This window comes from Scyliorhinus canicula, chromosome 5 (assembly GCF_902713615.1).
Source record: "Scyliorhinus canicula chromosome 5, sScyCan1.1, whole genome shotgun sequence".
NCBI classification, from domain to species: domain Eukaryota; kingdom Metazoa; phylum Chordata; class Chondrichthyes; order Carcharhiniformes; family Scyliorhinidae; genus Scyliorhinus; species Scyliorhinus canicula.
The window spans coordinates 120,025,614-120,052,124 of record NC_052150.1 but is presented as its reverse complement, the minus strand read 5'-3'; the positions used below and the strand labels follow the sequence as shown (position 1 = coordinate 120,052,124).

At 45.3% G+C, this 26,511-nt stretch overlaps 1 protein-coding gene across 1 annotated transcript in view; it reads left to right on the top strand.

Moving 5' to 3' along the window:
• The window catches only part of casd1 (CAS1 domain containing 1), a 154,626-nt gene that overhangs the window by 95,964 nt on the left and 32,151 nt on the right, over positions 1–26,511 (top strand). Inside the window, exons 9-13 of the mRNA XM_038797559.1 lie at positions 5,425–5,841; positions 10,299–10,388; positions 11,156–11,275; positions 11,620–11,776; positions 12,446–12,525. Coding sequence (XP_038653487.1) covers positions 5,425–5,841; positions 10,299–10,388; positions 11,156–11,275; positions 11,620–11,776; positions 12,446–12,525 — 864 coding nt within the window. The remainder of the gene's footprint in view (positions 1–5,424; positions 5,842–10,298; positions 10,389–11,155; positions 11,276–11,619; positions 11,777–12,445; positions 12,526–26,511) is intronic.

The following is a 26,511-nucleotide window of genomic DNA, read 5'->3' as shown; positions in this document are numbered from 1 at the left end:
CGCCAGCCTCCCAGACGGTCTTGATCCATTGCAGTTCGTCTACTGCCACAACCGGTCCACAGCAAATGCTATCTCCCTGGCCCTACATTCGAACACCTTGACAACAAGAAGACTACGTCAAGCTGCTGTTCATCGACTACAGCCCTGTCTTCAATACCATTATCCCGCACAACTAATAACCAAACTCTGAAATCTTGGACCTGAACCTTCCCTGTGCAGCTGGATCCTTGACTTCCTCACCAACAGGCTGCAATCTATCAGGATAGGTAACAACACCTCCTCCACAATAGTCCTCAACACCGGGGCCACGGAAGGATGTGTGCTCAGTCCTCTCCTGTACTCCCTATACACACACGATTGTATGGCAAGATTTAACTCCAATTCTATCTATAGCTTTGCGGACGATACGACTGTGGTGGGTCATATCTCAAACAACGAGTCAAACTTCGGAAGGGGGATAGATCACTTGGTTGCATGGTGTACCGAAAAGAACCTCCCTTTAAACGTCAGCAGAACCAAGGAACTGATCATCGACTTCAGGAAGCATAGTATGACACACGCCCCTGTCTCCATCAATGACTCCGAAGTGGAGATGGTCAATAGCTTTAAGTTCCTGGGGGGTCACCATTACCAACAGTCTGTCCTGGTCCACTCATGTTGATACAACAGTTAAGAAAGCCCAACAATGTCTCTACTTCCTATGGAAGCTAAAGAAATTCGGCATGTCTGTACCAAACTTCTTCTGATGTGCCATAGAGAGCTTCCTATCCAACTGCATCACAGCTTGGTATGGCAATTGCTCGGCCCAAGATTGCAAGAAACTGCAGAGTGTGATGAACTCAGCCCAACGCATCACACAAGCTTGCCACCCTCCCATTGATTCTGTCTACACCTCTCATTGCCTCAGGAAAGCCGACAGCATTTTTGGAGACCCCTTGCATCCAGGCTTTCCCCTCTTCCAGACCCCTTCCATCAGGTAGAAGATAGAGAAGCCTGAAGACCGTACATCCAGACTTGGGAACAGTTTCTTCCCCACAGCCACTAGACTTCTCAATGACTCTCCCTCGGACTGTTCTGTTCCCTGTAAGACACTACTCAATGCCCTATGCCGCTCCTGCTCATGTCGTATTTGCTTTGTTTTTGGCCCCTGTTCCGTACTGTAACCAATTACTTATTTGTCGATGTACTGTGTACTTTTTCCACATTCGCTGTAACTATCTTTTATTCTTTTTTGTCTATTGTGTATGTTTCCTTGGCTGCAGAAAAATACTTTTCACTACACTTTGGTACAGGTGACAATAAATCAAATCAATCAATGGGCAGGAAAATCAGCATTGATGCTGTTGATGGCATCGGGGGCGGCTTTTTCGACCGTATACTCCAGTTCTTAGAAAAAAAACTTCAAGGACCAAGTCTCACAACATATCGCTTGTGGGGCAGCCTCTGATTCACCCACCCCACCAGCAACTTAGAAACGCAAGGATTGGGGCCATTTTAAAGGCCCCCCCCCTCCCCCTGCTGTATCCCTTCATAGACCAATCGGGCTTCTTGTCACGTTGTCATGGATAAATTCTTTGACAAGGTGAATGATTCTGCGGTAGGGGCCTGATAATTACACCGTAATATATTCAAATGAGTTCTCGACATTGAACATCAGGAAATCTGCGCTGTTACTGACTGGGGAGGGTACAGTCGTGTCATGCGTTTATGCCAACGTAAAAATCAACTTTGCACGTTTCTTGATATTTTCCACTCCTGACGCCAAACCCACCTGACATGAACGGGCATAGAAAATCCTGGCCTATGCTTATATTCAATTCTCAAATCTATTTGTACATTTCTTCTTCCACCTTCCTTCTATTATTAAGTGTTCTATAGATTACACCTATTAGTGTGAATAATTTTTGAAATTATTTCTTATCTCAATCCATATAGATTCTGTTTTTGACCTGTTTTAAAGCTGCGTCCTTTTTTTCTGCTGTCATTGTTATCCTTAATATGAAGTACCCTACAATATTTAATTCTTCATCCTTATTTTTCTGTAGCCTTGGGCTGGGTTTCTAGGGCCTCATCCTGCCTCCGCCCAAGCAGGGGGAGGCCTATGCCATGCAAGAAGCTCAGCAGCTTTAGTTATATGTGTTGGTTTCGGGCTAAAGGGGTGGTCTCCTTTGCGGGCTCCCTGAGCCTATCAGAGGTCCCGAAAGGCCATTCCCAAACTCCCTCTCCATTATGACTTGTTAGAGTCCTCAGCATGTTGGGACTGCTGGTAGACCCAGCAGTTGCCAGCACTCCTACTACAGTTTGCCCACAGCAATCTAAAATGGGACTTCCTTCCGAAATAGGGATGGATGCCTCGCTTTAAAGCAATCAGTGCTGCTCCCATTAATGTGCTACAGGGCAGCTATCAGGATTATGGTGAGATCTTCCTCCCTGCACCCTGACTTTGTAGCCGAGGGCAAGGACCACAGTACTCTGTAAAATCCAGCCCCATCCCTCACTAATCCCGGTCTGGTTCGTTCCAACAAATGATTGCCTCCTCCTCTGCTTTATTAAGGATGCTATGCGCATTGCTGCACCGACATTAACTCGTTTTTAATAGGATTTCCCGTTTTATGTTTACCCATATTTTCAGTCCCTTGTTTTATAACTATTTATTTCCTTGCCATCAATGCCCTCCCATTTTTAATTCTTTCCTATGGTCTCCACCATGTTTTTTTACATTTAAGTAACTTGCATTTCTTGTAGATCCCTCTCTCACCTTTCCTGTTGCAAGCCTTTTCCACCTCCCTCTTTGTGATGGGACATGAGTCCCATCCCAGTTTAGGTGAAGCTCATACCATTGGTGCATCTCCATCCTGCCCGAGAACTGGTACTGTGTCTCAAGAAAAGGAACCCCTGTTTCCTACGTTAGCCCTTTGCCACATGTTAATTATAGTGATCTGTCTGATCCTATGCCAATCTGCACGTGGCTCAGGAAATATTCCAGAGACTCTGGAGGTCCTGCTTTTTAATTTCATGGACCATGGTAACTTCATTAACCCCCTCTTCCTTTCGAAATTCCTCTCCTGCCACTGGGTAGGCAACACACCCTTGAGATTCTTGTTCGTGGCTTTTTGGCTGCAGAGGATGCTCACTATCACTCTAATTTGGAGGCCCATATTACTATCCCATTTCTATTCTGCTCTTCCCCACCCCACCAGATAACCATCTAAGGCCACAACACGGTGGTCTGCACTGAGGCTGTCCTCCCTGCAGTCTTTCTGCTTGTCCTGACAGTTAGCAAGAACATCATACCTGTTGGACAGCACCAGTGTCTGCAGGAAATCCTCAACCTCTCCTAAATTCCCTGCTACTTCGTTCCCTATCAGAAATATCTTCCATTTCCTTAACCTGTTTTTTCTCTGAAGTGTGACTGTATCCTGGGTAAAACTGTCCAGAAACTTCTTATGTTAGATCTTCTCCAATCTGCACTCCAGTTTAATGTCTCTGAGCTGCAGAGATTAGAGACATCTCCTGCAGACATGTTTGCTTAGGACAGTCTAGCCATCCACAAACTCCCACATTCTGCTCTCCTCCCAACCTGCGCTGCTGTATCTTGAACTAGCCTTCTTTATTTAATTGGTTAGTCATTATTTGATGATTATTTGTACTTCTATCAAGTAGTTCAACTATTAAGCTATTAATTTAATATATTATTTGTGCTTTCCTGATCCAAGTTTAAACTACTGCCCTAGTTTACGGGGAAAAAAATAAACTTTAAAACTGACCTACCTACTTACCAAATTTAATGCTCTTTGGACTTCAGTTCTTAACTCTCTCAGACTTCCACTTGTTCTCTTGGGCCATCTTTGTTTTATAAAACACCAGGACCAGCACCTGTTCCCTCACACAAGTTTCCCCAAGTTTGAGTTACTCTGTCAAGCTGGACTTGGTGCTGCTTACTTAGTGTGTAAGCTAAAACTTGCAGTATTTAGACTAGCAAAAAATCCAAACACCCAAGTCTCTTCCAGCTGACCAGGTAATCAACTCCAACTCGTCACCTGATTAACTGTGCAGCTGCTTAATTACCATTGACAATCACTGTGACTTGGGCAGAAAGACTTGGGTGACGCGGTAGCTCAGGGGCGACATGGTAGCACAGTGATTAGCACAGATGCTTCACAGTGCCAGGGTCCCGGGTTAGATTCCTGGCTTGGGTCACTGTCTGTGCGGAGTCTGCATGTTCGCCCTGTGTCTGCGTGGGCTTCCTCTGGGTGCTTCGGTTTCCTCCCACAAGTCCCAAAAGACGTGCTGTTGGGTAATTTGGACATTCTGAATTCTCCCTCTGTGTACCCAAACAGGTGCCAGAATGTGGCGACTAGGGTTTTTTTACAGTAACTTCATTGCAGTGTTAATGTAAGCCTACTTGTGACAATAAAGATTATTATTATTAAGAGCTTGCTGTAGCTTTCCATTCTTCTGTGCTCATGAAGGTACAACTAAAAATGTTTCTCTATAGATTTTTTTCACCGATGCCTATCCAGTTTCAGTATATTAGGATAGTTGGCTTTATATTCAGACTTTTGAGGAGACGTGCAATCAACGTTTAGAATCACATTGAATTTGTGTACTGATATTCACTTTTTAATACTGTTAATGAATCCAATTTGCAATATGTCCAAGTGACATATATGATGTTACCTATGCTGATCTTAACTGAGAATGCTCTGAGAAGGGGCTGTTTAGCTCACAGGGCTAATCGCTGGCTTTGAAGGCAGGCCAGCAGCACGGTTCGATTCCCGTAACAGCCTCCCCGAACAGGCGCCGGAATGTGGCGACTAGGGGCTTTTCACAGTAACTTCATTGAAGCCTACTCGTGACAATAAGCGATTTTCATTTCATGACAATTCGGTGTGCTCATTACAGTCGCATGGATTTCTGTTGGTCACTTGTAAAATATAATATCACAATATTATTTATAGCAATCAAGGAATCACTTGCAAGAATGACTTTAGATGTTGGGCATGAGAACACTCTGAAATGTTAAAAGTGTAAAGCTGTTATGAAAACATAAATATGTGAACGAGTTGTTGCATTAGGCATTTTAACACATTGCTGTATCACTGCATTATGTTTAATTCATAAACTAACATTTGATATATCCTAAGTAGCAGTATTCCGAACATGCTGTATGGTGCAGAGAGATTTTGAATTCCAAAGGAATTAAGAGATATGTGGATGGGAGGTGTTGAGGTAGAAGATCCAACTTGAACTTAATGACAAAGCAGGTTTTAAGGGCTGAATGGTCTACTTGTTCTCCTATTCCTCCTTATATTTTTTGTGAAATTAGTACTTATTGTGAGTTTTTTAAAAATCTCAATGTATTGAACATTGAAGAATCTCCTGTAAAATATTGAAAAATGAAACATTCTTTTTCTTCCACAGAATGCTATGATTCTCATGAATTCTTATTGCAACAAGATTGTGAAGCCCATTGATGGTTCATGCTGCCTGCCCCGGTCTCCTCTTTCTTTAATTCAGAAATTGACTGGCTGCTTTTTCATTATTTGTATACTGAGCTGCATAGTCGTCACTTACTTTTGTCATAGTTGGCGGAAGAGTAAATCTGGTACTGATGTCGAGAGTGGAGAAGAGAAAAAGCCTGCTACTGCTTCACTTTCCAATTCTGAAAAGCTACTATTATCCCTCTCTAAATTAGGCCTGATCATGGGCTATTTCTATCTCTGTGACAGAGCTGATTTGTTCATGAAAGAACAGAAATATTACACACATTCAACATTCTTCATACCACTGGTATATATTATTGTGCTGGGAGTTTTCTACAATGAAAACACAAAAGAGGTATATTTTTCTAATCACTGTCATATTGCACTATACTTACTGAGAGCAATAAGATTTGGTATCTAAACCAAAAATATAACATATTTTTGAAATTAGTTACTTCACTTGCACCTAATGCTACGTTTGAACCTTGCAGAAGGTATATTGTATAAAATATCAAAATATATTCTCTGTCCTGAGTGGTTACTGTTTGGTTTTATAAATGTGATAACAGGTTTAGTTTTGGAATCCATTTCTTTTTGTAAAATAATTGCTTGAATCTGTAATTTTTTTTGGAAATGCTTTTTATTGAGTTTTCACATTTTATTTCCAACAAATTATACATTATCAGGAAAAAAAACGAGCAAAAAGCAACACATATATTTATAAGTGAGCATCTTCATAACACCAATTGGCATCTTTAACTGGGATACATATTTTATATTTCCCAATATGGTCGAGAAAGTGTTGCCTTATTTGGTACTACCACTGGGCTCCTCAAGTATTTGGCCAGGGGGGGGCGGGGGCGATGAGAGTGCTGTTATGACTAGAGTTCGGAGGGATGGCCCTGTGCAGGAACTCTCTTCCATCCTCACCCACTCTGGTCCCGGATCCTTGACCCATCCCCATACTCTTTCCGCAGTGGCCACGCAGTGGTAGAACTGTAGGTTAAGAAGAGCCAGGCCTCCCACAATTCTCCCCCTTTACAGGACCTTTTGGATCCTCGCGCACTCTCTTCTCTCTCTCTTCCCTCCCCTCCCCACATACAAACGCCATGATTAGCTTGTTGATTGTGTGGAAAAGGGCCTTTGGGATCTAGATCGGGAGGGGTCTGAACAGTAAGAGGAACATGGGCAGCACGCTCGTTCCGATTGTCTGTATCCTCCCCGAGAGGGAGAGTGGAAGTGAGGCCCACCTCTGGAGGTCCTTCTTAACATCCTCCACCAGACTTGTCACATTCCGTTTACAGATCCATGACTACTCGTGGGCTATTTGGATCCCCCAGGTAGTGGAATTTGGTCTCGGCCATTTTAAACGGCAGTCCCTCCAGCTGTGCCCCTCCCCACTGTGGGTTCACAGGCAAGGCCTCACTCTTACTCAAGTTAAGCTTGTCGCCTGAGAAGGCTCCGAACTCCTTTAGGAGTTTTATTATCCCTTCCATGCTGGTCCGGGGGTTCGAGATGCAGAGCAGGTCATCTGCGTAGAGTGAGATTCTATGGATACCCCTTTGGATACCTCTCCACCCCTTGGCCGCTCTGAGGGCGATCGCCAGTGCTCGATTACCAGAGCAAATAAATAGCGGGGACAGTAGCCATCCCAGCCTCATGCCTATGCCAAAAGTATCTAGAGCTGGTGGTGTGTGTGTGTGTGTGTGTGCTTGCCATGGGAGCAATGTACAGTCCTTTCACCCAGGAGGTGATCCTGGCCCAAACCCAACCAGTCCCAGTACCTGAGGGACTTCCATTCGACCCTGTATAAGGCCTTGTCTGTGTCCAGGGCGAATGATCACTTACGCTGTTCTGTCCCTGGATGGGGTCATTATCATGTTCAGCAGGTGCCTGATGTTCGATGTCCTGTCCTTGACCAAGCCTGTCTGGCCCTCTGTGACTCCTCTAGCACACAGCTCTCCAGCTGCCTCGCCAGGGCCTTCGTCAGTATCTTTGCTTTCGGGTTAAGAAGTGAGATGGTTCTGTAGGACCCGCACTCTATCGGGTCTTTGTCCTTTTTGGGTATCAGTGATATTGAAGCATGTGCCAGTGTTAGTGGCAGGGTGCCCCTTGCTAGCGTGTCTGCGAACATCACCCCTAGGCGCGGGGCAGGTGCTGATGCGCATATTTTATTTCAGGAATCCATTTGGTCCCGGTGCCTTCCCCAACTGCATGCAGTTGATTTACTCCATGACTTTTCCCGTTCTGGTGGTGCTTCCAGACCCCGTCTTCCCCCACGACCGGCATGTCCAGTCCGTCGAAGAACTGCTCCATCTCCGAGTCCCCATTCGGGTGTAAGGAGGTGTACAGCCTTTGGTTGAAGGTTGCGACGGCATCGTTGATCCCCTCTGGTGCAGATAACATTCCTCCCCATGATGTGGGGAATTTCTGCAATGGTTTTCTTTATGAATTCAGTGTCATCCCACTTGGGAGTGTATACATTCACGAGGACCACTGGTGCTCCTTCCAGAGCAGCACTACCCATGACATACTGTTCTCCTCGCTTCTCTTTCCGCACCACCCCCCCCCCCCCCCCCCCCCATCCTTAACCATCTTTATTGCCGTGAATGCTGTCCTCTTGTTCAGTAGTATGGCCGCGAACCCGCCCCCCCCCCCCCCTCCCTTAGCATTCGTCCCTTAGCACAATTTGTACCTCTGACCCACCTAGCTCTTCCTTACCCCGCAGTTGGTCCTGCTCCTTCAGGTGTGTCTCCTGGAGGAAGATAACATCGGCCCTCAGACTTTTCAGATGGGCAAAGACTCTGGATATTTTCACTGGGTTGTTGTCCCTTGATGTTCCAGGTGACTATCCTGATTTGGGTGGGGTTCCACGCCTGCCGCTGCCCCCCTCCCCTCCCCCCCCCCCCCCCCCCCCCCCCCCCCTTTGCTTGTGGGCCATCCTTACCAGTCACTCCATGTGACTGGGCCCCTGCACTCTCAGGGTTTCCCTTTGTTTTGGGGTCCACCAGGATGGTCGTCTTGGTGTCGCTGTTTCTGCTGCCACCATGTGGTTGTGGGTCTCATCAGTGGTACCTGTTGTAGCCAGAACTTTATTCCCCAGTTCCCCTTCTCGGGTCTGTCCTTCCCTCTTGTCCCTCCCTCCCCTGTGCCCCCGCCCCCTTCTGTTTTCTAGCGCTGTCTCCATCCCTGTCTTTCCCCACTTGTGTCCTTTCCATCTCTGCCCCTCCACCTGTTTCTGCACCTCTCTGCTCTCATCCCCTCCTACCTGGTAAGTAAAGCTAGGTTGAAAGCAAGGCGAGTTCATCGTCACTCTTGCCATTGTTGATGCTGCCTTCCCAGCTTATGTCTGCGCACAAACTTATCCGCCTCGGCCGGTGTGGTGAAGTAGAAATCCTTCCCTTGGAAGGTTACCCACAGCATCCCAAATCGCAGCCGACTCTTGTACAAGAATGCCTTGGCTGTACTAAATTCAGCGCAGTGGGTGCCAAGGTTTGCCCCAATGTCTTGGTAAACTCCGATTGAATGGCCTTCCCACTGGCAGGACCAAGTGTGCCTTGTTCAGTTCAGGATCTTCTCCCGATCCTGGTATCGGTGCAGCTTTGCAATGAGGGCTCTTGGCTGCTCCCCACTTTAGGTTTCGGCCAAAGTGACCCGTGGACGCTGTCTATCTTCAGGTTTCGGAAAACTCTCCCTTCCGACCAGGTTATCCAGCATCTGGGCCACGTATTCTGTGGGGCTTCTCCCCTCAGCGCCCTCCAGTAATAATAATAATAAGCGCTTATTGTCACAAGTAGGCTTCAATGAAGTTACTGTGAAAAGCCCCCAGTCGCCACATTCCAGTGCCTGTTTGGGGAGGCCTGTACAGGAATTGAACCCGCGCTGCTGGCCTTGTTCTGCATTACAAGCCAGCTGTTTAGCCCACTGTGCTAAACCAGCCCCTCACCCACGATATGGAGATCCTGGCGGTGCAACCAGTTCTCCTGGTCCTTGACCTTCCCCTCAGTGCATCGTGCGTCTCCACCAACCTTGCCACTTCTGTTTGCAGGGAGGAGATTTGGTCACTCTGGTCGCTCGTCACTTTTTCTAGGTCCCTGATTGTTGCCTCCTGTGCTTCCAATCAGCGCTCTGTTTTCTCCATATTAAAGGGGGCCAGGGCATCTGAAATCATTGCCTTCGCTGTCATCATAATTTCCACCTTGAGGGCATCTGTGTTTCTGGAGCCCCTGAGTCAGGAAGTTCATCTACTTGCTTATCCGGTGTAGAGTGTGGTGTGGGTCCCGGCTGGCCAGCTCTCTCCGGTGTGGCCAGCTCCGACTCGCTCCCCGTGCTCTCCATCATCCCGATCCTCTTCTCCAGGCTTTGGCTGACTGTGCCAACCTTTCGGATCCTGTAGTTATTGCTGATCATTTCTTAGTGGTTGCGGCTATCTTGTGAAGGGGGGGGGGGGGGGTTCAACGGGTTGGTGGGCTATTTTACACGTTAAAAATTGCTATTTTTCTGAGTTCCCAGAGGAAAGCCACCTTCCCTGTGTCTGCTGAGCACATCCTCCTCACTGGAAGTCCAGCTCTGCTGTTTCTAAACAACAAACGATTATCTAACAGCCTCTCTCTTTTTGGTTAGAGGACGAGGGAAGGGTGGAAACATTACAGCAATGTAATGTTTGCGGCTTTACTGTTCTTTGACACTGGTGCAGACTCGATGGGTCGAATGGTCTCCTGCAGTGAAAGGATTCTATGATGATTAATGACAGATGGGAATTAATTAAAAACACATGTATCACAATGAACAGTTTATTCTTGTTCTTATTAGACCACGGTGCTGAACAGAGAGCAGACAGATGAATGGAAGGGCTGGATGCAGCTAATAATACTGATATATCATATATCAGGAGCAAGTACCGTAAGTGTAAATTCTTATGCATTCTAGTTATAGATAGAGAAATACAGCACAGAACAGGCCCTTCGGCCCACGATGTTGCGCCGAACTTTTGTCCTAGGTTAATCATAGAATTTTGGACAATTTTTCATGGCCAATCCACCCAACCTGCACATCTTTGGACTGTGGGAGGAAACCGGAGTACCCGGAGGAAACCCACGCAGTCACGGGGAGGATGTGCAGACTCCACACAGACAGTGACCCAAGTCGAAATCGAACTTGGGACCCTGGAGCTGTGAAGCAATTGTGCTATCCACAATGCTACCGTGCTGCCCTTAAGAAGTTAACCTACACTCCATTATTCTACCCTAATCCAAGTACCTATCCAATAGCCGCTTGAAGGTCCCTAACTTTTCCGACTCAACTACTACCACAGGCAGTGCATTCCATGCCCCCACTACTCTCTGGGTAAAGAACCTACCTCTGACATCTCCTCTATATCTTCCACCATTTATCTTAAATTTATGTCCCCTTGTAATGGTGTGTTCCACCCGGGGAAAAAGTCTCTGACTGTCTACTCTATCTATTCCCCTGATCATCTTATAAACCTCTATCAAGTCAAGTTATGTACTTGAAGAGAGTGTGAAGTCTTTTTAGAATTAAAGTTTATTCAATTTGTGGTCATTATTAACAGATGTTCCTTATCTTTGCTGTTAAATATCCGTTTGATATTTGGATTCTATCTAGCTTGGATACAAAAATTATAATCTCGTCAAATTTTCTCTTTTTAGTTTTTACCTGTCTACATGCATGTTCGTGTTCTCGTGGCAGCATACCTGTTCCAAACAGGTTATGGACATTTTTCTTACTTTTGGAAAAGTGGGGAATATGGAATCTCTCGAATTTGTCAGGTATGCAATCATGGTGTATAATTTTTTAAATATATATAAATTGGGTTTTAAACTTTTAAAATTATTTTTCTTGGCATTTTGAATGTAATAATATTTGTAATTTTTACTTGATTGTAAAGCTCAAATGCCCGTTTAACGCTGCTTGGAAACCTTTAAAGTTGGAGGGGGAAGTGCATTTCACTTTTGGAGATCTAATCTATATTACAATATTCCCAACCTCCTCTGCTTTCAAAAGGGATTTTTTAATATTTAAGTTGTCTCCAAATGATGATTAATGGCTGCAGCGTGTCAACTTTGACATTGTGTTGGAAACTAATGTCTGATTTACTGATCATGTTTTACAGATATTGTTTCGTCTGAATTTCCTGGTGGTGGTGCTGTGCCTTGTGATGGATCGTCCATATCAATTCTATTATTTTGTTCCATTAGTGACTTTCTGGTTCATGGTTATCTATGTGACTCTCGGCATTTGGCCTCAAACTGGCAAGAAAGATGAAAATGGTATAAAAATAGTTTATGTTGAAATAAATAAATTGCAATGTTTTTTCCCCGACACATTGTATGAAAAAAATATTGAACCTATTAAGTAGGAAGGGCATACGAGTAACTATAAGCATAGCAGATACATAACATTGCCTTTTTTCTCACAGGGAGATTGTGTTATGGAAGCAATAGTCCCAAAATAGTGTAATGTCAACTAACATAAACACTTCCTGGTTCACTGGAGGTGAAACAATGATCCAAAGACCAGTTATGGTAACTGGCAGATTTGAATAACTAGGAATCAATAAATTAGAATGCTCTGCCCCTGGGGGATACATAATGTCACTCACAGGTAATAGCTACAAATTGAAAATGAATATTTTTGAATTCTGAAACAGGCTTGCTGCAATAAAAATTGGCTCCGGAGATTGTGCAGGTGGCGGTGGAGGAAGGGGAGGGGGAACTATTCAATGACACTTATTCTCTCACAAAATGTCTTTGTTATATGCAAGGTAAATGCTCAGATTTAATTTCAAGTTAGCCAATTGTACCAATTAAGCACCACATATTAGTGTCTGCATGGAATTATTTTAGCATTCAGTGTCTGCTTTCACAGTCTTTTATAGTTCTACAATAATCTAAATGTATTAGTTCACTGATCTAAGACACAATTTCTCTTTATTTCAGGTTCTTGTTCCCCCTACTGGGAGGTGGTGTTCAAACTGCTTGGTTTATTTTTATGTATATGCCTACTTGCAACTTCTCAGGTTAGTGCTTATAGTCTTTAGGGTAAAAAAAATAGGAAAATGAAGAGTTCATTGTTTTTCTTTCCTGGTAGAATAGAAGGAATTAAATATATTAGTTTCATAATCAGTGGTGTGTTCTTTCTTGATCTATTGCCTCTCTGCGTGTACTGTTTTTCACATTCTAGTTTTGAAAAACATTGTTGTCTGTCAGGCTTCACAAAGTGATTCATTCGAAAATGATCAAATTATTTTTTTTTAAAAACAGGCAAGCAATCTAACTTTGAGAACATATATGTGTTTGAGATTACCATTAAGATTTCAATAATGTTCAGGTTGGAACAATAGCAATTCCATTGAGAACTAGGCTTGTCAAGTGTAATACAAATGTAATATTTAATTGATTTTAATTGCAGTTGATTCCAGTTTTGTGAATTTTTTTTTAAATGGCAAATTTGATTTGATTTTTCTAGCTGTAATTACAAATCATGGCAATCTTTCCGTACAAAGTATCATCTTATTTGGCCACGTTTGCAGATTATTTTAGATTCTGTATTGACAGTGAAGATCCTGGTGATTAAATTGGATAATTCCTGAAAATGGCCTTGGGAGGTGATATACAATTGACCCACATCCATTTATTGAGTTGCAATCCACGTGTTAAATTCTTGCTGGCTAATGTTTTATATTATTGCTAAAGGCAGCACTGCAACCTGCATGATTCATTAGCTTTACATACCAGAAGGGAATTCTATCATGAGTGGCTATAAGATGTGCTGAGAGTTACTTAAAAACTTGTAATCCTTTGAGGAATGGCTAACCATGTGAGAGAGTATGCAGCAATGTTTTCTGACGATGCAATGGGGAGTCTTCATGTGAGATGTGAAGAGAAAGAGCGACATCCTGTATATGTGGTGGGGCGATGGGGAGATTAGTTTTCATACATACGCTCAAGAGGAACTGGCAGCATAAATAATGCCAAGACTGTAACTCCAAGATCATGAATGCAGTGCAGGAAGAAGTTTAATGATTTGACATGAGTTATCATGGTGAGTAAGTTTACTCCGTTTTAATTGCTAAATGGAGAAAGGAGATTAACATATTTTTTGTTTATTATGTCTATGTATTTACATTGTGTATTTATCGCATGTCCTATGTTTTGTTCATGCATGGAACGATCTGCCTGGATTGTACGCAGAACAATATTTTTCACTGTACCTCAGTACACGTGACAATAAATCTAAATCTATTGAAGCTGGGCACATTATGCGCTAACTAGTGGGCTGAGTAACTTATGCCACATGGATAGTAATGGCCAACCAGAGTTGAAAGTGGTGTGTTTTGATATCACCATTAAAATAATGCATAATTTGTCTGCTGCTCTCAACTTAAAACAAAGATATGAAAATGTAATTCACACTGGTATGTTGTTGTCATGGTCTGTACAAATTGTTGCTACAATGCCAGAAACATTATTCAAGAATAAAGAAATAACTGAGGCTGGAAAATTGATGAAGGTTTTAAAAGTCCTTCGGAATGTAATTATTGGAGGCAAAAATGAATGACAATGACAGCGAAATTACTGGACCCACAATAGCTGACTTGTAAGAAAACTAGAACTAGGCGTCATTGTTTAAAAATAAGGGGTCACTCATTTAAGACAGATGAGAACTTTTTTCTCTGAAGGTCATGAGTCTTTGAAACACTCTCAAAGGTGATGGAAGCAGAGTCTGCGAATGGTTTTTGAAGGCAGCGCTAGATAGATTTTTGATAATCATTTTATTACTCAAGGGTAGGCCGGGATATGGGGTTGAGGTTACAGTCAGAACAGCCATGATCTTATTGAATGACGGAGCAAGCTCGAAGAGCAGAGTGGCCTCCTCCTAATTCATATGTTTGTATGTACCAGGCAAAGTGTATTGTTCGGTTTACTCCCAAAGATCTAGGGGTTTGAAGGCTCTGAAGCAGCACGCGCATTTGAAGAAGAACCAAAATTACACTATTTGAGCACCAACTGCCAGGTACCAGCAGTAAAGATGATGCTGCAACTTGAGGTTTGCACCTGCTTCTCAAGATTCATACACCTAGTGTCAGAAAAGCTGAGCCACCCCCCAATCCACGTACATTTCAAGACCAAGTTGGCAATGCTGAAACAACAGTTTTAGCTCTCACTGCAGAACACTCTATGCCATTTATGATGGCCCCTCAGATAATACCTATTGCACAACACTTCACAAAGGATCTTTAGACTTATTAAAGATGGACAGAACGTGTGCTTCATACTAAATGGAAGTATAGCTTTAGCAAAACACTAACAGAAGAGTTGGTGAGTAAATTGAAACATAATCGTCTAAATAGTGATGAGACTACATGTACAGATTTGCAGAAGGTTCTCAGTATCTTAATGAGTTTCTTTACCGAGCCAAAATTTGTGATGCAGCACCTGGCCTTGATCAGTGTAGATAGAGTGAATGCTAAAATCGTGTACCAAGTATTAGTTGAAATATTCTCAAAGCATGAACTGCCATGGACAAACCTTGAGTGCATTGATGGATTCTTGCACTGTCAAGCAAATGTCAAAGATTAGTTTGGAAACTTGTTTGAGAACAGTTGCTTCGTACTTAATGGATTTTGATGGGGACTGCTGTCCTAATGTGCATAATGCATCCAAGGCCTTTTGCAAACCCTTCAAGGGTTTCTGGAGACCCTGCCAAATGATTGCTACACTGATGTCAACTGGTCTTCAGATCTTGGAGAAGAAATGTATGTTTCTGCACTTATGAAATTAAAGTTCAGTATGCCAGAGCGTTATGTACCCCTTTGCTGGCTTAATGTCGAGAACATTACAGTAGATACTTTGCAGAAATGGATGTTTTTACTTTTTTATTTGCTTTTATGGATGAAAATAGGAAGTGCAAGAACCTTTTAGAACAAAGGTACCACAAAATAGGAGTTAGTGAGGTTGTTCAGTTGGTTATTGGGCAAAACAAAAAGAAGTTGTTCAAGAATCAGAAAACATTGAAATCCGAAGGAAAGAACTAAAATAGCATATTGTGCACAAGATTTCCTGCCAGAGAAGCCAAACAAGAATGATCATAAACTTGTGTTGTGGAGTCTATCCTCTTTTGAAGAAGTATATACTTGCCTTTGAAAGAAAGTAAGGAACCAAAAGTGCGCAAGTTGCATGAGGAGCAAAAGCAGTTGCTAATAGATTTGCTCGTTTGCTGTTTCAGGTCTGAAGGGCTGGGGGAGGTGACACATAAAGCAGAGAAATCGTTCTCATTGGATGTTTCATCAAACGTGCTTCCCCATAGATGGATGTTCCTTGGGCCGAATGCAACAAGTGTTGCACAAAACCTTGAATGTCAGGTTACCAAAAGATTCTTGGAGCAAGTACAGGAAGCCTATCTAGCTGTAGCCAGATCATTACAGAAAAAGATGACAGTTGGAAACAGGTCTGTGAAGATGCTATTGTTAATAGATACACCAGCATGAGACCACTTCCTAACTTGAAATGCCTCAGGACTTTGCCAGCAATTACACAAAATGTAATCACAGATTAGGAAGATGGACTTCCAGTGCACCATAGAGTGAGTGGTTGCATATTTGGTAGCCCCCATTCAAGGTGGTATTTTTCAGTCCTTTGCCCGTTTGAGGGGCAAGGTTTTGGATGAAAAAGGTGTATGGGTACCTGGAGAAGGTGTAACTCCTCTGGTGTGGTTGGTGGATGGTTCCACGAACTAAAGTGGGGTCAAGAAGAAAGGAGCTGTTGGAGCAGGAGAGTCTTCGCAGTGCACCACAGGTTAAGATGGCGGAGGGCAAAGGGCTTGTTCTGCCTGCCCAGTGGTCAACGGAGCAGTTGGTGGAATTTCTGAATGCTATGTTGAGTCAGCAGAGGAAGGAAGCCTTGGAGGACCTGGCCAAAGTGGTGGAGCCAGTTAAAGCAGGTATTGAGAGAGTGGAGCAGAGGCTGGTGTCCCAGTGTCCGGGCGATCCAGAAAGGGGGAGCACGAGGAGCAGTTGGCCTCATTGGTTGCTGAGGTGGGGGTGATGCAGGAGACCCAGAAGAGGCTGAAGGTGGAGGATCTGGAGGACCTCTCCGAGGGCAAAATTTGAGGATCATGGGGATGACCAGAGGTATCGCAGGTGTGGAAGCTGGCACCTATGTGGCCAAAATGTTGGAGCAGTTGATGGGGGTGCGGGGGGGCCTATAACTGACCCCTGGAGGTCGACCGAGCGCACAGGGCGCTGATGTGGAGTCCGTAAGCCGGCAAGCCACCAAGGGCGATGGTAGTACGGTTGCACCGTTTTCCAGATAAAGAGAAGATTCTTCAGTGGGCGAGGCAGATGAGGAGGTGCACCTGGGAAGGAAACAAGCTTCGGATGTGCCAAGATCCGGGTGCAGAACTGGCGAAGAGGAGGGCCGGGTTTAATCTGGTCAAGGCTGACCTCTTCAAGAAGGGGGTGATGTTCGGAGTGCTGTACCCGACTTGCCTCTGGGTGAAGTTCCAGAAGCGTGAGGATACGGGGTAGACCATTTACGACTGAGTTGAGGAGAAATTTCTTCACCCAGAGATTGGTGAGCCTCTGGAATTCTCTACCACAGAAAGCAGTTGAGGCCAAAACATTGTATGTTTTCAAGAAGTTAGACATAGCTCTTGGGGCTAAAGGGATCAAAGGGGGAAACAGATTACTGAGTCGGTTGATGAGGCATAAGACCATAAGATGTAGGAGCAGAATTACATCATTCGGCCAATCGAATCTGCTTCGCCATTCAATCATGGCTGTGAAATGTTTCTTATCCCCATTCTCCTGCCTTCTCCCCTTACCGTGATCCCCTTATTCATCAAGATACTATCTTTCTCTGCCTTAAAGGCACTCTGTGACTTGGCTTCCACAATCTTCTGTGACAAGTTCCACAGATTAACTACCCTCTGGCTGAAGACATTCCTCCTCATTTCAATTTGAAAGGATTGTCCCTTCAGTTTGAGGCTGTGCCTTCAGGTTCTAGTTTCAACTACGAATGGAAACACCTCCACTTCCACTCTATCCAGGCCTCGCAGTATCCTGTAAATTTCAATTAAATTCCTTCTCATCCTTCTAATCTCCATCGAGGACAGACCCAGAGTCCTCAGCTGCTCCTCATGATACGCCCTTCATTCCAGGGATCATTCTTGTGAACCTCCTCTTGTCCCTTTCCAAGGCTAGCATATCCTTCCTTAGATACGTGGCCCAACAATTCCAAATGTGGTCTGACCAGAGTCTTACACAGCCTCAGCAATACATCCCTGCTCTTGTATTGTAGCCCTCTTGAAATGGAAATTAACATTGCATTTGCCTCCCCCCCCCCGTGCCTCAAGTTGGAAGACCTGCGAAAACAGTTCCTCAAATAAAGTTATGAACGGCCTCCACCGCACCTCAAAACCCTCTTCTGATCCCCTCAACTTGAACTTAATCTTCTCCAGCCGGAGAAAGCCATACAAGTCCCCCAGCCAGGTCTCCATACCTGGCAGTGTCTCCGACCACCAATTCAACAGGATCCTATGCCGGGCAATTCGAGAGGCGAAGGCCACAACATCACCCCCTTCCGCTCCAGCTGCTCTGAAACTCCAAAGATCACCACCATAAGATCCGGCCTGACCTCGGCTCCCATTACCCTGGATAATGTCCCAGACATCGCCTCCCAAAAACCCTCCAGCTTCTCGCAACTCCAGAATATGTGAGCATGTCTTGCCAGCCCCCGCCCACTCTTTTCGCCCCCATTAGTCACACCCTGGAAGCACGCACTCATCCTCGCCCGAGTCGTGTGTGCCCTGTGCACCACCCTGAACTGAATTAAGCTCATCCTTGCGCAGGAGGTGGTTGATTTCACTCGACACATCGCCTCACACCCGAGTCTCCATCCTATTTCCCTCCCTCACTGCCCTTCCTCCCACTTGAGCTTTATCCTCACCTTGCCCTCCTCCCCCAACCACTGGCATATGTCCCCATTCTTACCCCCCTCAAATCGTCAGGGTGTAGCAGTTGCTTCAACAGTGTATGCTTCAGTAACCAAGGGAATGTCCGCCACAAATCCCGGACCTGTATGTCCCTAAACTCACTGGCCCTCGGCAGCTTAAACCTCTCCCGCAGCTCGTCCAACCCCACAAATTGCCCCTCCGAGAACATAACCCTAACCCGCTCCAGCCCCACCTTCCTCCACTTCCCATACATCCCCCCACCCACCCCCGGCTTAAACCAGAGATTCCCACACAGTGGCGTCAGCACCGATATTTTTTTCCAACTTAAAATGCCACCTCACCCGGTTTCCATATCCTGATAGTCGACTGCACCACCAGACTTCCTGTATACTTTCCCAGGGCTAACGGCCACAGGCTGCCACCAGGGCCCTCAGACTAGAGCACCCAGCACCCCTGCAGGACTCGTCCTCCAACCTAATTCTCTCTTCCTCTCTCTCTCTCTCTCTCCCCCCCCCCCCCCAACCACCACCAATGCCGCACTTTCCCCACATTCGCAACCCAGTAATAATCCATCGGGTTCAGGAGTGCCAACCACCCTTTCTGTCTCTGTAACAGTGCCCTCTTCACCCTTGGTACTTTCCTCGCCCATATAAACTCCAAAATCAGTGCCTCCACCCTCCAGAAGAAAGCCTTCGGGAGAAAGATTGACCAGGTCTAAAAGGCAAACATGGCAGCACATTCACTTTTACCACCTGCACCCTCCCTGCCAACGTCAAGTGCAAAGCATCCCACCTCTTGAGATCTCCCTTAACCCCCTCCACTAACGGCGTCACATTCCACCTGTGCATTGTGGCCTACCGGGCCTCGCCTGAATCCCCAAATCTCTAAACTGCTCTTTTGCCACCTTAAACAGTAGTACCCCCAAAAAGGCTTTCTCTGCTTCCATAGACACAATAACCTCCAGTGCCTGCCCCCTTTACGGAGTCATAACTACATTCAACAGCCTCCTAATGTTGGTGGACACTGCCTACCCTTCACAAAAGCCGTTTGGTCCTTGGAGATCACCTCTGGCACACACCCCTGCAACCTACAAGTCAACACCTTCGTTGGTGCTGTCACATCTGTGTTCAACAAAGAGATGGGCCTGTAGGACCCACACTCCAGAGGCTCCTTCCCCTTCTTCAGGTCAGCGAAATCGCCACCTCAGACAACGTTGCTGGCAGCTCGCCCATCTCCACTGCCTCACTAAACATCCCCAACAGGTGGGGGGCCAACTCTGTTGCAAACTGTTTATAAAACTCCGTCGAAAATCCGTCCAACATTGGGGCCTTCCCTGACCGCATTCTCCAAATACATCCTCAACTCCCTCAGCCCTAACGGTTCCTCCAACGCCTGCTTCTTCCTCTCCTCCAGCTCTGGGAATCCCAACCCATCCAGAAACCACCCCATATCCTCCATCTCTCTCCCGGCTCGGCCTTTTACAACTTCTCATAGTACCCCCTGAATATATTTATCTTTTCTGGCCCGACACCAACTCCCCTTCTCCACCCTTGCATGCAAAATATCCCTAGACGCTGCCTGACACAGTAATTGGTGGGCCAACATATGACTCTCCTTCTCTCACTGCACCCCTATCGCCCTCTGCAGCTGCCCCACTGCCTTGCCCATTGTCAGCCTGTCAAACTGCCCCTGCAACCTATTCCTCTCTGCCAACAACTCTTCTTCTTGAGGCCATTGACTATCTCCTATCCACTTTGACTATCTCATCTAACAGCTACTCGTGCTCCTCCCTCCAATTCCTATCCCTAACTGCCTTAAATAAAATAATCTCACCTTGGACCACTACCGTAATAATTTCCCAGAATGTGGCCGCCGACAACTCCCCATTCTGTTTAAGTTTCACATAGTTCCTAATCGCCACTCTCACCTTTTCACAAAATGCCTTGTCCACCAGAAGTCCCGAATCCAACCTCCACCATGGCTTCTGCACCTGCCCCGTACAAAGCCTTACATCCAGTCAATGTGGCGCGAGGTCCGAAATCACAGTTCCTGCATATTCCATCCCTATCGGCACCGCCCTACTCGCCACAAAGCAATCGATTCCAGAGTACACCTTGTACACATGCAAGAAGAAGGAATATTCCCTCCCTCTGTGATTCCTGAATCTTCACAGATCCACCATCCCCTTTCTGTTCATAAACCCTCCCAGCTGTCTCGCCATCCTCTACCTTCCCATCAACTTGGGGCTCAAACTGTCCACCCTCAGCTTCATCGTAAAATTAAAATCCCCTCCCATGATCAGCTGGTGCAAATCCAAGTCTGGAATCGCCCCTAGTACCCTCTTTACAAACCCCGCATCGTCCCACCAAGGAGCATGAATATTGACCAATACCACCAGCATCCCCTCTAACACCCCACTCACTATCACCCCACCTCCCTCCCCAGATCTCACACCTCCTTGGCTCCCACAAACCTGGTTTCTTGCTCTGCAAAATGGCCATGCCCCTCTACTTCAAACCCCGAGTGAAATACTTGTCCCACTTGTATCTTCCTCAGCCTAACCTGATCCTTCACCCGGAGATGCAACTCCTGCACAAAAATCACTTCCGCACTCAAACTCTTTAGATGTGCAAAAACCCACGGACATTCTAAGTCACCATTCTTAGTGGAGACTTGCGCCTCTTCCTCTAGCATGGTGACTCCTGCCCGAAGGCTCAACACCTCAAACCAAATCTGTCGTCAATACAACATTGCCGTGGCCTTGTTGAACCCCACACGCCTCCACGCCAATGTGCTGGTAAATCTGGACTCTATTACCCTCCCACTCACATACACACTTTGCCTTGGTCCACCTCAGGATCATCTCCTTGTCCACAAATGTGTGCATCCACACAATCACCGCCTGCTGCACCTCGCCTGCTCCGCTTCTGCCTCAAGGATCTATGGGCCAGGCCCATCTCTGGGGCCTTGTCCAACAACATCTCCTCCACCAACCTGGCCAACATCCTTGGCACATCCTTGTGGCGCTCGTTCCCTCCACGCCTTGGCAGCCCCACAATCCGCAAGTTCTGTCGTCTGGACCTGTTCTCCTGCTTCTCCACCTTCAAACGCAGTGACTTGCATCGACCCCTAGGATCCTCGCCTCCACCTCCAAAGACGCGATATGATCACTCTGGTCGGACACAACCTTTTCCACTTCATGTATTGTCGCCCCTTCATGTATCGTCACCTCCAAAAACTCCTGCAGTTGTTGTTCCACTGTCTTCCCTGCTGGGCTCCCCTTCCAATCAACTCTGGCCAGCTGCTCCCTCATGTCTTTGCAATTACATGATTAAGTAATAGAAGTTTGGAGGGAAGCAGAAGAACAACCTCGTACAGAGTACTGAGCTGTATTTGGATCTGTAAATAAACAAGAATGGTTTTTACAAATTACAGACTAAAGCACCTTTCTTCGGAAAATAGGCAAACCCTAACGAAATACCATCCAGACCCTGAACCCAAGGTGAAACAGCACATTGTAGTTTCCCCTGGTTGGGGAGTTTAGAACTAGGGGACATCAAAACAAGGGGAAGCCATTTTCAACAAGCTGAGGAGAAATTTCTTTTGCTCAGGGGGTTGTGAATCTTTGGCATTCTGCACCTCGGAGAGCTGTGGAAGCTCAGTCATTGGAAAGGATGTTCCAGCCTCTCTCTGGCGGGACCCACCGCAAGTAATGTGGCAAGTTAGCTAAAGGCCCATTGACTTGCGGCTGAAGGGTGATCCCGGAGGCTGCAGGGCTGGGAAATCCCAGCCATTGAATATGTTTAAAGCAAGCGATATTTCAAAGACATAAATGGATGTTGGATAATGTGGGAAAAAGTCATATTGATATGGATGAACAATCATGAACATATTGAATGGCAGAGCAGGCTCAGCAGGCCGAATGGCCCACTCCTCTTGCGTTCCATCATTCAAATGTGCAACCGGACTCGCATAAATTTTGAATAACTAGTATGACCCAAATACCCACTATGATTTCATTATCACTTCCTGCTGTAAAACAGTGCTACGTCTGACACTGTCCCTTAAAGGGTTAATGTAAAGACTGGTCGCTTCTGTTCTGGAAAAGTCAGCATTTTATAAGAAAAGATCATTTGTTTTAAAGAAGTTGGAATCCTCTTCATCCAGGCAGACTGTTTGGAAAAGAATCGCATGGTTGTTTATGGCTTTGCAATAACCAGGCATCAAAGTGTGTTGTAAAACTGGTGGACTGTTTTTGCTTTGGGGGGTGAAACAAGAAGGTTCAACTGCTTGGTGAAGAAGAACCTGGACATTGAGTGGTTATTCTGAGATTAATAGGTAAAGAACATTTTTGGCTGTGTAGCTAACTGGAGAAATCGTTTATGTATGTTGTGACCCATGGAGTGTGGAACTATGGATAGACAGTCCACTTCTAAGAGTTTTAAGTATTGTATACCAACAGTAAATTGGACACAAACTATTGTGTAGAAATTTGGTCCGCTTGAAAGAGTTGCCATTAAATATGTTTTGACTTTGTTATTACCACACTTTCCCAACGAGTGGTAATAATATACATATTGCATGCTTAAATCTGTTTCAATGCAAGGAGTGTCAGGAATAAGGGAGATGAACTTAGAGCATGGATCAGTACTTGGAACTATGATGTTGTGGCCATTACGGAGACATGGATTTCACAGGGGCAGGAATGGTTGTTAGATGTTCCGGGGTTTAGATGTTTTAAGAGGAATAGGGAGGGACGTAAAAGAGGAGGGGGAATAGCACTGTTAATTAGGGAGTGCATCACAGCTGCAGAAAAGGAGGTAGTCGAGGGTTTGTCTACTGAGTCAGTATGGGTGGAAGTCAAAAAGCAAGAAAGGAGCAGTCACTTTATTGGGAGTTTTCTATAGACACCCCAATAGCAACAGGGAGATGGAGGAACAGATTGGGCGGCAGATCTTGGAAAGGTGCAGAAGTAACAGAGTTGTTGTCATGGGTGATTTCAACTTCCCTAATATTGACTGGAACCTCCTTAGTGCAAATGGTTTGGATGGAGCAAATTTTGTCAGGTGTGTACAGGAAGGATTCCTGACTCAATATATAGATAGGCTGACTAGGGGGGGGCATATTGGATTTGGTGCTTGACAACGAACCAGGCCAGGTGTCAGATGTTTCAGTGGGAGAGCATTTTGGTGACAGCTTTTCTCACTGGAGCGAAGAAGGGTGACTTCATAGTGGTGTACATGGTGATGAGAGGCATGGATAGAGTGAATATCCAGAGACTTTTCCCCAGCATGAAATGGCTGTCACGAAGGTACATAATTTTAACAAAGAACAAAGAAAATTACAGCACAGGAACAGGCACTTCGGCCCTCCCAGCCTGTGCCGATCCAGATCCTTTATCTAAACTTGTCGCCTATTTTCCAAGGACCTACTTCCCTCTGTTCCCCGCCCGTTCATATCTGTCTAGATGCATCTTAAAAGATGCTATCGTGCTACCACCTCCGCTGGCAAAGCGTTCCAGGCACCCACCACCCTCTGCGTAAAAAAACTTTTCACGCACATCTCCCTTAAACTTTCCCCCTCTCACCTTCAAATCGTGACCCCTTGTAATTGACACCCCCCACTCTGGGGGAAAAAGCTTGTTGCTATCCACCCTGTCCATACCTCTCATAATTTTGTAGATCTCAATCAGGTCCCCCCTCAACCTCAGTCTTTCCAACGAAAACAATCCTAATCTACTCAACCTTTCTTCATAGCTAGCACCCTCCATACCAGGCAACATCCTGGTGAACCTCCTCTGCACCTTCTCTAAAGCATTCACATCCTTCTGGTAATGTGGCGACCAGAACTGCATGCAGTATTCCAAATGTGGCCTAACGAAAGTCCTATACAACTGTAACATGACCTGCCGACTCTTGTACTCAATACCCTGCCCGATGAAGGCAAGCATGCTGTATGCCTTCTTGACCACTCTATCGACCTGCATTGCCACCTTCAGGGTACAATGGACCTGAACTCCCAGATCTCTCTGTACATCAATTTTCCCCAGGACTCTTCCATTGACCGTATAGTCTGCTCTTGAATTGGATCTTCCAAAATGCATCACCTCGCATTTGCCTGGATTGAACTCCAGCTGCCATTTCTCTGCCCAACTCTCCAATCTATCTATATTTTGCTGTATTCGCTGACAGCCCCCCTCGCTATCTGCAACTCCACCAATCTTAGTATCATCTGCAAACTTGCTAATCAGACCACCTATACCTTCGTCCAGATCATTTATGTATATCACAAACAACAGTGGCCTGAGCACAGATCCCTGTGAAACACCACTAGTCACCTTTCTCCATTTTAAGACACTCCCTTCCACCACTACTCTCTGTCTCCTGTTGCTCAGCCAGTTCTTTATCCATCTATCTAGTACACCCTGAACCCCATGCGACTTCATTTTTTCCATCAACCTGCCATGGGAAACTTTATCAAATGCCTTACTGAAGTCCATGTATATGACATCTACAGCCCTTCCCTCATCAATTAAATTTGTCACTTCCTCAAAGAATTCTATTAGGTTTGTAAGACATGACCTTCCCTGTACAAAACCATGCTGCCTATCACTAATAAGTCTATTTTCTTCCAAATGTGAATAGATCCTATCCCTCAGTATCTTCTCCAACAGTTTGCCTACCACTGACGTCAAGCTCACAGGTCTATAATTCCCTGGATTATACCTGCTACCCTTCTTAAACAAAGGGACAACATTAGCAATTCTCCAGTCCTCCGGGACCTCACCCGTGCTCAAGGATGCTGTAAAGATATCTGTTAAGGCCCCAGCTATTTCATCCCTCGCTTCCCTCAGTAACCTGGGATAGATCCCATCCGGACCTGGGGACTTGTCCACCTTAATGTCTTTTAGAATACCCAAAAATTCCCCCTTCCTTATGCCCGACTTGACCTAGAGTATTTAAACATCCATCCCTAACCTCAACATCCGTCATGTCCCTCTCCTTGGTGAATATCGATGCAAAGTACTCATTAAGAATCTCACCCATTTCCTCTGACTCCACACATAAATTCCCTCTTTTGTCTTTGAGTGGGCCAATCCTATCTCTAGTTACCCTCTTGCTATATATGAATAAAAGCTTTGGGATTTTCCGTAACCCTGTTAGCCAAAGATATTTCATGATACCTTTTAGCCCTCTTTATTGCGCGTTTGAGATTTGTCCTACTTTCCCGATATTCATGGGATAAAAATGGTGGGAAAGAGGGAAGGAGCGAGTGGGGGGGGGGAAGGGAAGGAAGAGGGGGAAGGGGGAGGCAAAGTCACGCAAGGAGATAGAAAGTGACAAGGGACTAAACCTATAGATAGACATCTGTAAATCGGCGCTCGGGCCAAACTAGGAACTGCAGCAAAGGTACAGCATTCAAAGGAGGACACGGCCACAGCAGGAGGGGAAGCAACTGTATCTAAATATCTGTACTGACATCAACCTGACTTTTTTACCTTCTTTTATTTATTGCTCATTTTTATTATGTTTTGGGGGTTTTTTTTGTCTGGTCGGCATGGTGATGTAATGTGTAAAATACAACATATAAGTTGTGAAACAAAGTGTGAAAATCCAACAAAAATACTTTTTAAGGTTTGCATAAGGTAGACAAATAAAGGTTGTTCCAATTTGCTGGTGGTGCAAGGATTAAGAGATACAGATTGGATTGGATTCGTTTATTGTCATGTGTACCGAGGTACAGTGAAATGTATTTTTCTGCAATCATTAAGTACATGGGGGAAAAAAAGGCAATAAAAGAAAATACATATTAGGGCAACACAATATAACTACATAAGCACCGGCATCGGATGAAGCATACAGGGTGTAGTGTTAATGAGGTCAGTCCATAAGAGGGTCATTTAGGAGTGGGGAAGAAGCTGTTTTTGAGCCTGGGGTTTGTGAGTGTTCTCAGACTTCTGTATCTCCTGCCCGATGGAAGAAGTTGGAAGAGTGAGTGAGCCGGGTGGGAGGGATCTTTGATTATGCTGCCCGCTTTCCCCAGGCAGCGG